General features: G+C 38.3%; 1 protein-coding gene across 1 annotated transcript; it reads right to left on the reverse strand.

The window, feature by feature from the left end:
- Positions 1-1962: 1962 nt before the first annotated feature.
- LOC131153901 (protein CANDIDATE G-PROTEIN COUPLED RECEPTOR 7-like) lies at positions 1963-3309 on the reverse strand. Its single transcript, XM_058106349.1, has one exon. It carries the CDS (start codon positions 3307-3309, stop codon positions 1963-1965), a length of 1347 nt encoding a protein of 448 aa, XP_057962332.1.
- Positions 3310-15238: the final 11929 nt, after the last annotated feature.

Consider the following 15238-nt stretch of genomic DNA (forward strand, 5'->3'; position numbering starts at 1 on the left):
CCAGACATATTATCATCCCGTATATGGAAGCATTACAGATGAAGATTATATTGATCTAAATTTGTCCCCATCACATCACATATGACTGTAGCATGTACTATAGCACATCACTGTCCCCTATCACTGTAGCATGTATTGTAGCACATCATTGTGCCCTGTCACTATAGCATGTACTGTAGCACATCACTGTGCCTTGTCATTGTAGCTATCAATAATTCACCTGTGTCTATGGTTTGTAGGTTGTTTTCTAGTTTATAAAAGGGATTGCCTCCCCTAGTTGTGAGGCAGAGTCAGTTGTGATCAATAAACTTCTCTCTGTGTTTTCTCCATGGCCTTCTAATTTTATTCTTCTTCTTCCTAAAAATTAATTATCCATAGGGCTTTTGTATCTTACCTCTATGAGCTTGTAAAAATGTCTTGGCTTTCAAGTATGCTCTGTGCTTGCCTCTTATGAGGATCCTGAACAACAGAAAGATTGTATGGTCCCCTGTGATCTACCTTTATTCAAATCCCTTTGATCTTTCCCTAAGGACACTTGTGGATGACTTTAAGTAACTGTTGATGGCTTTGGGGAAAACAAGTCTAAGCCAAGTGTCTGTAAGGTTTTACATCTGGGGTTTCAAACATTTTTATGATCTAGGGGCTCCTGACTCTGTGTGAATTGAATTTCATTCAATCTTATGTTCAAATCATCCATATCCTATTATATTATATTATATATTTATTTATTTAAATAATAATAATAATAATATATTTATTTTTTACCCTAATAATGTATATATATTTTAAGGGTCATTACACATACTCTTCATTTATGCAGAGAAATATGCCTACTTGCCCCCTCAACCAAAGAAAACAGAGTAAGGGTCTACACTAAACTTGGGGAGTTTAATTTTGCTAAAAAATTTTATAAAGTTTGGGTTTTTAATTTAGTGTCAATAATATACACTAAATTTTGGGATATTATTTTTTAGAATTTTCCTAAATTGCAAAGATGTTAACCCAATTGCATTGATTAATCTTATTTAAAAGCATTACCATGACACATAAATTAGGATTATCAAGCAAATTGAAAAAAAAAATAGAAAAAAAAAAAAAAAAAAAACAACTACTATTTATGTTCACATGGCCTCCGCAAAATCTCCATTTTATTATCATTAAAAACTACCTTAGGTTTCAACAAACACATGCATAGTGCAATCATGAAAATCCAATATCATTTATACAATGGCATTGCAAGGAGAGCTCAAGCACCTAAACACCCTTCTTACAAAACCTCCTTATAATATATATTATTATATTATAATATAATATCATTTATATAATATCTTATCCAAATTCAATACAAATTTAAGATCTCTCTAAACATAAGATAAATGTAAATAATTTTGTATAGAATCGTGATTTTATTCATTGATTTGGTATAGCCTTTGTTTTCTTTCTTGTTACTTGATAATCAAATATGAAAAAGTAAATTTCTTCATATTTTCCCCTTCTTGTTTTGATGTTGTTTAAGTTCAAAACGTGGCCTTACTGAAAAGAAAGATGCATGGAATTTTTCAAAAAAATATTTAACCTGATGGAATCCCAATGCCTTGCTATGCATCAATCGATCAGTTTCTTTTCCCACCATCATTTTTTGAACTTTATTTTCAAATGGTTCCATGAGTTTTGTGCATGTTATATATTTACATGAAAACTTCTTGTGTAAAAAAAGTTGACTTATTTTTTTTTTATTAGCACTCCAATGCTATATATAAAGTAATAATATAATAGCTTATCGAATAATTACTGAAATTTCAATCCTATAAACTAAATAAATTTTTAAGGAAATATTATATCATCTATGACATGACAATTCAGCCCCCACTGACCTGGATTTGCCCTACTCATGAAATGTTAATTATATATCTACTTAGTCATTTAACAATGAAAACAGAAAGGGAAAATAAATAAACATTTCTAAAGATCAAACGATTCATCTTCTTCTTGTAATATTTGTGTTGCAACAGCTTCTTCCTCATCATCAATGGCCAAGTAAGGGTTCTTCTCAATTGGTTGGAAGTTATAAAATATAAACACGTAGAAACCCAAGCTTGCCACCTCACTCACCGCAATATTACTCCACTCAAATTTATAGCTACCGAACAGTGCCCATAACGAGGGAACCACGATTCTCGTGAAGTACAAATACCCAATCACGACCACATAGAACCTTTTAAACAACGTTAACTTCTCCAAATTCCTAGCCGCCTTGCCGTCCGTCTTCGACGCCTCCTTCAACGTTCCCACCGACCAAATGATCGGAAAGAAGACCGCGCAGCAGCACACGACGTCAACCAAAATGAAAATCCTGGTCCACGCGTACCTGTCCTTCGCCGAAAGCCCAGCTTCGTTAATCACAACGCTGGCCACGTTCTCCAGAACCTGCAGCGGAATCACCACAATCAAAACGTTCTTCTCTCGCTCCTGCAGGTAAGGCTTCAGGAACGACCACCCCGTGCCGATGAGGACTATCACCGTGAACAGCATTATCCCTTTGAAAAACCCAAACACGTAGAACGCTATGTCCCAGCCGTGGGGCGTTCCCGTTTTCCTCACGAACAGCGTGTCCTCCGAAGCACATATCATTTTCAGTGCTTTGAAAATCAGCAACGCGCCCATCACGAGATGGATCTTGTCGACGTTGGGCGTTTGGTTGGTGCAAATGAAAACCCATAGGGCGAAGAACCCTAGGTATACGAGGAAGAAGAGAAAGTAAAGTTTTGGCAATTGGGTTTTTCCGACGGGGAGGAAATCTTTTACGCCGTCTCGTAAGTTGTACATCTCGGTGTGCACGTCCATGGTGACTTCGAATTCCGGTTGGCAGCTTCCAAATACCAAAAAGTATTGGCCGGGGTCTTCTACCACGACGGAACCGTTGAGGTTGTCGATTTTGAAGATGAGTTTTACGTAAAGGCTTGAGAGGACGCAAAAGCTGTCGTTGTACTCTAACTCATTCAGGATTTGTGGGAACGATGATTCGGTGGCGAGGAAGAATCCCATGGAAGAAGGATTAGGTTTTGCGTTTCCATGATTAATTGATGATTTCCATGAAAAATGTTTTATTGAAATGGAGACTTCGCCGAGTGGAGCGAACCCGAATAGCTCGAACAAGATCATGGGTCGAGAGTCGTCGACGATGGGCGTGTCCTTGATCTCGCAAATGGAAGATGGGACACTTGAGATCATAAACGTTAATAGGAAATATAACATGGGAAGTGTTGTGGGGTGGCGGTGAGGAATAGAAAATTTGAAGTCTGCTCCCATGGTGTCATGCATGAAAATGGTTTTCATTAATCTTTGAAAAATTTATATATATTAACTACGAACTTAATTACATGTGTATGATGTTCATTGTTTGTAGGAGTTGAGAGTTGTTTCATTCAAGTTCAGTTAGATGATCATGTCATTAACAGTTGTGGTAAAAGTAAAAGATGAGAACGATTTGTGTGCCAAACATTTTGGGGTACCAAACATATTTTAGAGACACAAATAAGCAAAACTTTATTTATTTATGAAAAATAGCGAGCAAACATTAATGTTTATATCTAAGACAGAAGATCTTAAATTAACAGCTAATTTTTAAGCACCTAAAATCTTAAATCTAACAACTATTTCAAATAAAATTAAATAATGTATAAAATCTTTTCAATTTTTATTTATCGATGAAAACATCTCGTTTAAATATTATGTAATGTTTAGTATGTCCTTAATGCATATGTTAGATTCTTGAACAACTCATTCGAAAAAAAATTAATCCTATGTTGGGAGAAGGGTTGGTTTTGTGTAAATTTGAAAAAGATGAAATAAAAAATTTTATTGAGTTTTGTTCAATCTATACCCTCAAATGCAACGTAAATAAAAAGCCATTATGGAGGAAGTACTAACACTCAAATTTCATGCAAAGTGGCATTCCTAATGTTATGCAAACTCTCATTTTTTCAAACTAAAATTTTCAAGATTATGGTTACTAACATGTGTTAGAGGGCACATGAGATGCTCTCACGGATCATTTCCTTATTAGTTAGATATATTGAATCTCGTTGGGTTAATAATTGAACTTTAGTTTTTTATCATTTGAAAAATGATTCTTTACATGTTAAAAATGGGAACAAGATTTGGAGTGAAATTTCCCCAAAGCTAAAGTATTGAAACAACATTTATCCAAAAAATTTTAAAAATTACTTTTAATTTAAAAGAAAATGTAAAAATCAAAGCTACTTTGACATTTAAGTATTTTAAAATTTCAACACACCTCTTAATTTTAAAATTTAATTTGATTTATTGTCATTATTATCCATGTCAACATTGAATTCTATCCAGAATACTATGCCAAAAATCAAGACAAGACAAATCCTATAATTCCCATTTTTTTTCCACTCATTTTTGTCATTTTGAGACATTTCTACTAATTTTTAGCCTTTTTTTTTTTTTTTTTTTTTACCATTTTGGGTGATTTCGAATGGTCTAAAATGGTTATAAATAGTCTAAAAAAGTTTTGAACTTTTTGCATGAAAATTAAGAAAATCTCCATCTTTTAGGATTTTTTTTCTCAATTTCCTATTATTTTTAATCTCTCTAACTTTTTTTGAAACTTTTGGATTTTTTGGGCTCCATTTGTGATTTCATTTATTTTGGTAAGTTAAAATAATTTTCAAAAAAATAATTAGTTAAAAATAAAAAATGTAAATAATAAAAATAGACTAATGCTAAGCTTGTGCGTCATGGATGCCCATGTGCATAGGCGTGCAAACATGTGAGTAGTAGGAAGCAAATGAAGTTGTTTTGGTTTAGGATTTTATAAAATAAAAATTAAGATAGGGCAAGCAGGTGCTTTTATAAGCTGGTGCCCCTGATGGAGGAACAAAAACATAATCATAAAAAGCAGAAGCAGGAAGAGACTATCACCTTCACCAAAGAAGATGAAGAAGGTGTGTAGCAGCCCCATGATGACGCTCGGGTGGTATTATTACTCATTGCCAATTATCGGGTAAGGAGGCTGCTGATTGATAACGGAAGTTCAACTGACATAATCTTCTGTTCGGTACTATAGGAAATGAAGATTGGAAGGGAACACTTAAAACCTATTTCAACTCCTTTGGTGGGATTCGGGGGAGATGTAGTCCATCCTTTGGGTACGATTACACTCCCATTGGCTATGAGGGCACCTCCATAGTAGGTTACCTTTATGACAAACTTTCTGGTGGTTTACCACCCTTCAGTCTACAACATAATATTGGGTCATCCAACACTTAATGCAACCCGAGCTATGAGCTCCACCTATCACTTGAAGGTCAAGTTTCCTACCTTAAACGGGGTTGGAGTAGTAAAAGGAGATTAGACGGCGGCACATAATTGTTATGTGATGGCACTGAAAGGAACGACAGAGGGAGGGGAGACCTTAACAATAGAAGATTTGGAGGTAAGAGGTGAGTACCTGCAGATTGGCACACTAGATGAGGACCTTATTAGCATTCCGATAAAAGGCAACTAGGAGAGGTGCTTTTAGATCAGGAGCCAATTTCTAGAGTCACAAAAGGAGGATCTAGTAAGATTATTGGGCGAATATGCAAATATGTTTGCCTGGTCTGCTGATGATATGCCAGGAGTCGACCCTACAGTCATTGAGCACAAATTACAAGTGGATCCAAACCATCATCCCGTGAAGCATAAAAAGAGAAACTTTGCTCTAGAACAAGTCAAGATAATTGATGAGGAGGTAAACAAACTTTTAAAAGCTAATTTCATTATTGTGGTCAATTATCCAGAATGACATAGCAATGTAGTCCTAGTGAAGAAGTCAAATTAGAAGTGGCGGACTTGCATCGATTCTACATATTTGAACAAGGTATGCCTCAAAGACAGCTTTCCTCTTCCACGAATTGACCAGCTAGTGGACTCCACATCTAGACATGAGTTTTTAAGCTTTATGGATGCGTACTCAAGTTACAACCGAATTTGCATGCATCCACAAGATTAAGAGAAAACTACATTCATCACTAAAAGAGGGCTCTATTACTATAGAGTAATGTCGTTTGGATTAAAAAAATGCAGGAGTAACTTACTAGAGGTTGGTGAACAAAATATTCAAAGATCTCCTAGGGAATACCATGGAGGCTTATGTAGACGACATGCTAGTAAACAGCCTAAAAGTGGATAAGTGTGGCAAAGATTTGAGTGGAGCATTTGAATTGTTACCCAGTTACAAAATGAGGCTGAATCCAGCCAAATGTGTATTTGGCGTGTCGGTAGAGAATTTTTTAGGGTTTATGGTAACCCACAGGGGAATAGAAGCTAACCTTGATAAGATAAGAGCCTTGATGGAGATGTAGGATCCTCCAACAAAGAAGGAAGTTCAAGTGTTAATAGGGAGAATTGCCTCGCTAAGTAGGTTTGTCTCCTATTTAGGGGATAAGTGCTTGTCGTTCTTCAAAGCGTTGCGAAATGCGGGAAGGTTTGAGTGAGGAGAAGTGTAGGATAAAGCTTTCGAGCAGCTCAAACAATACCTCAGTTCTCCACCCCTTTTGACAAAAGCAAGAATTGGAGAAGATCTATACTTGTATTTGGCTCCTACTCGATGTGTAGTGAGTGCAGTCCTAGTTTGGGAGGAAGGTAGGCAGCACAAGCCTATATATTATACTAGCTAGCAAGGTGTTACATAGAGTAGATATTAACTATACAACAGTAGAAAAGGTTGCATTTGCAATCATCTATGCAACCATAAAGTTAAGACCCTACTTTCAGGCACACAAGGTGATCGTGTTGACCAGCATACCACTAAGGCAAATCCTTTAGTGACCAAAGACCTCAGGATCGAAGGATGGTGAAGTGATCAGTTGAATTGGGAGAATTCGATATCCACTACAAGCCAAGACCAATAATTAAGGCCTAAGTCTTAGTTGATTTTGTGGTTGAGCAAGTCCATAAAAATTCAGAAGAGCAGGAAGCATAGATGCTACATGTGGACGGGTCCTTAAATGAGATAGGAGGAGGTGCAAGATTAATCCCTACACATTGTAGATGGAGTTTGCAATAACCAATAATGATGCAGAGTATACAGTCTTAGTGGCAAGGTCGTGACTCTCATTGTCCCTTGAAGTTAAAAGGCTTTGAGTCTTGAGCGATTCCCAACTTGTGCTTGAGCAAGTGAAGGGTGAATTTGAAGCCAGAGGTAAAAAAATGAAGACATATTTGCCTAAGGCGTAGAAGTATATGCAGATATTCTCTCAATTTACAATCAAGCACGTTCCCCAAGCCACAAATGCAAAAGCTGATGCACTGGAGAAGCTGGCTTCATCTTCAAAACCAGATTAGGAGAATGTTGTTTACTTGGAGCAAATAGAGAAGCCAACCTACGAGGAGATTCGGGTCTAACATAGCAGAAATAGAAGAGGATGAAGAAAATTGGAGGACTATCCTGATACAATACCTTTGGGATGTCCTTTACCTGATAACAAGAAGCAGTATCTGAAGATAAGGAGGAAGACAACGATGTATAAAATCATAGACAAAGAGTTGTACAGGCGATCCTTGATGTTGCCATTTTTACGGTGCTTGAGTAGAAAATAAGGAGAGTATATATTAATAGAAATTCATGAAGGGATTTGTGGCAACCATTTGGCTGGTAGAGCTTTGGCCCACAAGGCTTTATGACAAGGATATTATTGGCCCACTATGAGAAAAGAAGCACTAAAGCTGGTGAAACGAAGTGATAAATATAAAAAATGTGCCAACATACCTCACTTACCTGCTAGCACATTATCTCTCCCCTAACCAGTCTATGTCCCTTCACTCAATGGGGACTAGATATACTCGGGCCATCGCCATAAGTAGCTGGGCTGCAAAAATTTTTGCTGGTTGCCATTGATTATTTTATAAAATGGGTAAAGGTTGAAGCTTTGCCCCATATAATAGAGCGGAACATAACCAAGTTCATCTAGACTTCAGTCATATGCTGATACAAAGTACCTTGGGTGATAGTGACAGACCATGGAAGGTAATTTGACAACAGTCGTTTCAAAACTTTTTGCATTGACCTTGGCGTAAAATTACTTTTTGCGTCCATAACACATCCGCAAAGCAACGGGCAAGTGGAAATATGAACAGAAAAATTTTGCATGGCTCGAAGACATACTTGGAGTCAGCGCAAGGTAGGTGGGTGGAGGAACTCCCTTCAATCATATGGGCATATCACACAACCAAACGAACGACTATGGGAGAAACTCTTTTCCTACTCACCTTTAGAGCAGAAGCGGTCATCCCTGTAGAGATAGGAATCCCTTTTTGGCATAGAAAAAATTTTAGTGAAGAAGGGAACAATGAGGAGCTGAGAGCCAAATTAGATTTGCTAGAAGAAAAATGGGATCAAGCCCACCTCAAGGTTGCGGCATTCCAGCAAAGGGTGGCCAGATATTACAATGCTCGGGTCAAAGTAGCTTTTCAAGACAGGAGATTTGGTGTTAAGGAAGGTGTGGAACAATCCTGCCAAACCAGGGCTAAACAAATTGAAGCCCAACTGGGAAAGCCCATGTCAGATATCAACGGAAATCAAACTAGGGATATACACTTTGAAAGATTTAGAGGGGAAAGATATTAAAAACATATGGAGTTCGAATTTATTGAAAATATTTTACTCATAGTTGTGTGCTTTTAAAGCAATTACATAATAATAAATTCCTCGACAAAAGTTTTAATTCCCATATTTGCCATCTTTATCATCATCTTCCTCATATTCTTCTTATAATGAAGGTCTTTCATTGTCATAGCTAGCCGGACAGATACTAGTTGTATCAATTAAAGTCAGGATACTTTGTTTTGAATTGTTCCCAACATCTTTGAAAACCCCCTCGGTATGATTACAGGACGAATTTCCCTTTGTCCTGTAAAAACTTGTCGGAGTTGTGGTAATCAAAAATAGCAGAGTCAACAGTAGCACTAACAACAGTTGGGATCACCACATTTAAGATTTGGGTGATATCTTCTTCAAGAGCTTTAACAATGAAAAAAACTTGTCGAATTTAAGATTCAAATTTCACTCTGTCTTGCAAAAACTTGTCGGAGTCAATGCACATTTAGATATTCTCTATATGGTCATGCACAACGTATTATTTCTTTAACAAGCATCTCTATCTTTTGTTGATGTCTTTACACGAGTAGCTTAAAACTAATCACCCTTATAAAACAAACTTTATATTAGGCCAGGCCTTGTAGATTATTAATGCTCAATTCACAGTTTCATAATTAGGAGCAATTGAGAATTTACACCTGAGAAATCTCATGTTTTTAACCTTAGAGCTTTTCTTCTTTACTTAAATCCTATAAACTTATTCATGTAACAAGGATCATAAATTCACAATATCCTAGCCAACTGATTAACAATAATGACAAGTATAATATTTGTTTCATATGAAAAGAGATTTTAATCACATCACTTTATGCAGTAAAGTAGCTTATTTGATGGATATTTGTAAGTATAAGGGGATACAATCTAAAGTCCAAAGTGTAAAAGAAACATAATGAAGAAAATTATATAAGAGATGGAAAATATGCCTTTAGGAGGTAACGATTAGGGGTACCCCCCCCCCCTTTTTCTTTGATTTCCCTTCTTTGTCTTCTAATTTTCTTTCCTTTTCTTAGAAAATGAGAATCCTTATTATAAAAAATTAGGTCAAAAAGTATGAAAGAGTAAGAGCTCCAGAATTGATGAAATTTTGCACAAACTTTCTTACACTTTTCTTTTCTTTTACTTTTATCTCATGTTTTCAAACTTTCTCCCACTTTTTCATGTCTTTTTTTTTTTTAATTACTTTTAAGGAAAGGAGGGGTTTCGTAGGAGTAAAAGTAGAGGGGGCAATAAAGGAAGGAATGAAAAAGGAATCGATTCTAAAACTACACCCCCTCCCCCCCTCCCCCAACTAAGGCTTTTTATAGCTAATAAGAGAGAAGAAAGAGGGAGGAGATAAGGGGGAGCAAGTAACTTTCTTTCCATATTTAGAATTTTGTTTATACCAATAGATAAATGACTGGATGTCTCAAAGAGAATTCTAAGGTAAATTAAATAGAAAATTTAAAAATAATATTAAAATCTATGAAAGTCAAAAAACAAAAAAGCTAGATGTTAGGGGGTGACAATGTAATGTGGGTTAAATGGGGAGGAGAGATGACTTTACATGTATTCTCTAGGGATTTATAACGGATAAAAAATTACTTGGGTTATGGCTTGTATGGTTGTCCTCTTAATTAAATAAAATATAAGTAGTTCTATTTACCATTGAGTATGAATGTCTCTTGCCTTCATGATCCATTGTTGTTTGTATTAATAATTTCATGGTTACGAGTGGCTTTAGAAACTTATCTGGTGCTTATGTCTGCAAGCTTGAACATGTAATTATCGACTGACTCTATTAAGAGAGAGCCTCTGACAAGTGTGGCACAGCCCCGTAATTGAGTCTTGTTTGGGGGTTTGTGACAGTTGGTATCAGAGTTTAGTGTGTGCGAGCACTATAAGTGGTAAAATGATAACTCCAAAGTTTGTAAAAATAGAGTGCATTGAAGCGCTTGAGGCAATAGTGATTGAATTGTCGAAAAGAGAAAGGTGTGCCAATAGAGCTTAAGGCTGCCAAAGGAAACACTAGAGGAAACCTTTCTAGTGTATATAAGCTTGAGAATAGAAATGTGGAACTTGAGAAATTTATTCCATGTATAAATTCGTGGTGAAAAAAGAGTTTGAGGTCTTATAAAGGAACACTGAGCAATTGGAAATCTTTGAGAATAGGCTGAAACACATTGAGGGCGTGATGTCATCCCTTACATCCTAAAGGGGAGCGAATAGAGCTTTGGGCCTCCCTATGGGAGTTAACTAAATTTTTTTTTTATTTACTTGCAAGAAATGTTAAATAATCCATTGACACCCCCAAAGAGGAGTTGAAGGAAGTTGGTAAGCTCTTGAACATAACAGACTAGTTTCAAAACAACTTGTAGGAGATGAGTGCTAAGTTAAACATGGTAGCATAGATGTCTTGAAGGCCAATAACTAATACCATTGAGGGGTCTCGAATTAAGGTACCAAAACCTAAATATTTTGCATCTAATAAAATCCTTTTGAGATGGTGACAAGCTAAGAACCAACTCTTTTTCTCACTTTTGATGGCCCACGTGGTGGAAATAGCTTGAAAACCTACCAATTCACAAAGAACCGTATAGACAAGGGGTGACGACCATGACAATTTGATGGTGGAGTGGTTAGAGGACTTTCACTATACTATAGAAAAAGGGTAATGGTTCACACCAAACGCCAAAAAGGTAGGCAAGATGAACACTGCACACTCTAGTAAGTTAACATTATAGAGAAAGGGTAATGGTTCATGCCAAGCCCCTAAGAGAGTAGGCAGAAAGTCATGCTACGTGCTTAGGAGAGGTAGGCAGGGTGTCATGCCAAACGCCAAAAGCATAGGTAGGGTGAACACTGCACACTCTGGTAAGAGTTGGCAAAGTACCACGCCAAGTTCCCGGGAGAGCTAGGCAAGGTGTCACGCCACATGCTAAAGGGTAGGTAGGGTGAACGCTGCACGCTCTGGTAAGTTAATCTTGAGGAGAAAGGGAAATGGTTTACGCCAAGTGCCCAAAAGGGTTGCACAGTGCCACGCCAAGCACCCGAGAAGGGTAGGCCTCACACCCTGAACTCGGAAATGGGACTTAAGGGTGAAATAGTAATCTAACATGTCCATGTATCATACAAATATCAATAATACAGCACAATGAATGAGGGTCCGACCCCGTGGGGTTCCCAAGGACCCTATATGCACCCACATACAACTCAGTACATAGCGGAAAAAAAGTCTTTCTATACATATACAACACTATACCAGATTTTATACAAAAATGGAGTCCAAGCTCCATACATACAAAACATACATCCGGGTGCCAAACATACCCCAAAACGGTAACCCGTGAAAAAAAAGTCCTAACACTTACCCAAGCGCTACCCACAGTACACCGGCCACTGCGCTCCAAACACCAGGACGCTAGTTTCGGTTACTCGAAGGACCTGTAAAATATACAAGTACAGCAGGGTTGAGACACATCTCAGTAAGGCAGATGCAGGTTATATCAGTGTGTGGCATTTGAGTATTATCGTGATAGCCAAAGATACACAGTTAAATGCAATTCCAATACTAATTTCACAATAGTGCATACAAGCACGCACACACATGATCAAGCAACCTGGTGTCGTCACACCCTTCAGCCCGAAGCCAGCTTGCGATATCCGGCGTTGACCCATAGTCAGCCCGCGATACACGGCGCCTCCGATATATGGCATAGCCCTAAACTCCCATGGCATTGTATCAGCGCAAACTGGTGGATCCACACCCTTCAGTGATCAGCTAGTAAGGCTCACGCCCTCGAATATAGAGCTGGACCCTCTTGACAAACATGGCCTAACGATTTCATACGCCCACAGATATAGATCCGGACACTCTCAGTACCTAAAACAACTCAGAATCCAGTTCCAATTGCATTCCTCAAAACACAACTATGCATGCTCATATAACCAAACATACCACACCCATTTGGTAATCTAAAATCATGGTTTTCCAAACATATACTGTTTAAATAAAGTCAAGGCACGACCATCCATATTACACAGTATAAATCATCATATACATACGGTTTTTCCAACAAAACCAGGGATGCAGCCCAATACCTCCTTTTTCCCAAAACTGTAATCATAAGAAACCCATAGTTTTACCTGTTAGATCCCCCCAAATGAGTAACCAAAACGCACACAAGACCGTGGACCACAATTCCACCGAGTCCGATTTCAAAAATAACTGATATAAACTGAATCCCCTTACCTTTTCCCCAAAAGACCAATCTCGAACTTTACGGCTCCTAAACAACGAATCGAATTCTCAAAACCTACTAAACACAGTATAAAAAATACTCACGGCTATGTTCTCTACCAAACTACCGAATCAGAAAAGAAAACCCAGCCTTACCTCAATTTTACACCAAAACCCGAAAATGCCCGGAACGAGTTTCTGATCCATAGGTTTTGTAGAGAATCCTTCCCTGATCCTCGTGGTAACGTCAGATTATCGAATCAGACGATGAACGGTGAAGAAATCTTAAGAGAGAGAGTGTTGTTCGAGTTTTAAAGAGAGAGAGAGAGAGAGAGAGAAAAGTTGCTAACTTAGAAACTAAGCAAACCCAAAATATCTTTTATAGCAACTTTGACTCGGCCGTCCTCGTCGACAAGACAGTGACCTCGTCGACGAGCCTGTATTTTTGGATTTCCTTAAAACCCTTCGCCTTCTCCTCATCGACGAGCCTTTGTACTTCATCGACGAGCAGCAACAGGCCTTCGTCGACCAAATCTGGCTTCGTCAACGAAGCCTGCTCAAATTCCAATTTTACCCTTCTTTTAACTATTTAAATTCATATATTACGGTTTGGGTTCTTACAACCTCCCCTTCTTACAAAAATTTCATCCTCGAAATTTGCAATCTCTTATTCACGAACTCATACATACACGCACTCGACTCTAGAATGGAAAAATCGGCGACTACCATAACGCAGCCCCATCACAATATATACATATATACCCTCACTTATGGCGAAGGAATACCATGGTTACATACACATATCGTCATAGGAGTTCACAAATACACACACTCCCAAAGACTAACCACCTATTCCATACAAAGTAGAGTAATACACATACCCTAGAACAACTGTGGATACTTTTGGCATATCTCCGTTTCCAGTTCCCAAAAAGCTTCCACAACCTCGTGGTTCCGCTATAATACCTTTACTAACGGTATTTCTTTGGTTCGAAGCTTCTGAACTTTACAGTCCAAAACCTGAACAGGTAACTCTTCGTACGCTAAAGTATCCCCAATTTCCAAGTCCACGTAACTAACGACATGCAAAGGATCCAACACGTACCTCCTCAACAAGGATACGTGAAACATATCATGAACCCTCGAGAGTGTTGGGGGTAGTGCAATTCTGTAGGCTACTGGACCCACTAGCTCAAAAATCTAAAATGGTTTGATATATATCAAGCTCAAGTTGCCTTTCTTCCCAAATCTCATCACTCCTTTCATTGGAGCGATTCGCAAAAATACCTTACCCCCCACCTCGAACTCCAACTCACAGCGGTGAACATTCGCGTAACTTTTCTACCGACTCTGAGCCGATTTAATTCTATCGCGGATCAAACCCACCTTCTCTTACGCCTGCTGCACAAGTTCAGGTCCTAACACCTAATATTCACCAACCTCGTCCCAACACAAAGGAGATCGACACCTCCGACCACACAGAGCCTCGAATGATGCCATCCCGATACTGGCTTGGAAACTATTGTTATAGGCGAACTCCACCAGTGGCATAAACTGAAACCAACAACCACCAAAGTCTAACATGCAGGCTCGTAACATATCCTCCAAAATTTGTATTGGTCTCTCTGATTGTCCATTAGTCTAGGGGTGGAACGTTGCACTTAAAGTAAGCTTCGACCCTAGTGCTTCTTGCAAGCTTTTCCAAAAACGAGAGGTAAACCTTGAGTCTCGATCTGACACCATAGACATCGGTACCTCGTGCATTCGAACTATCTCCTACAAGTACAAGTCCACTAGCCTACTCAAAGGGTAGCTAACCTTCATCGGTATGAAATAAGCAGATTTCGTCAATCTATCCACGATCACCCAAATGACATTCTGCCTGTGAAGAGCTGGCAATAATCCAGTAACGAAGTCCATGGAAATGTGCTCCCATTTCCATTTCGGAATTGCTAAGGGCTGCAACGGCCCTACCGACCTCTAATGTTCAGCTTTTACCTGCTGACACGTCAGACACTACTCCATGATCTAAGCAATCTGCCTCTTCATACTAGTCCACCAGAAGGTCTTGTGCAAATCCTGATACATCTTCACACTACTCGAATGTACCGTATACAACGAAGGACGCACCTCCTCCAGAATCATCCTTCTGATTCCGTCATCATTTGGAAACCATAGTCTGGTTCCAAATCTCAAAACACCTGCCTTGGAGATGTTGAACTCTATAGCCAAACCCTGCCGCACTTTCTCCACAATTTCAACCAACTCCGCATCACTAGCCTGCGCAACTTTAATACGCTCAAACAAAGTCAGCTAAACGACCAAACTAGCAATACAAGCCTGATGATCACCCA

This window comes from Malania oleifera, chromosome 4 (assembly GCF_029873635.1).
Source record: "Malania oleifera isolate guangnan ecotype guangnan chromosome 4, ASM2987363v1, whole genome shotgun sequence".
NCBI classification, from domain to species: Eukaryota; Viridiplantae; Streptophyta; class Magnoliopsida; order Santalales; family Ximeniaceae; genus Malania; species Malania oleifera.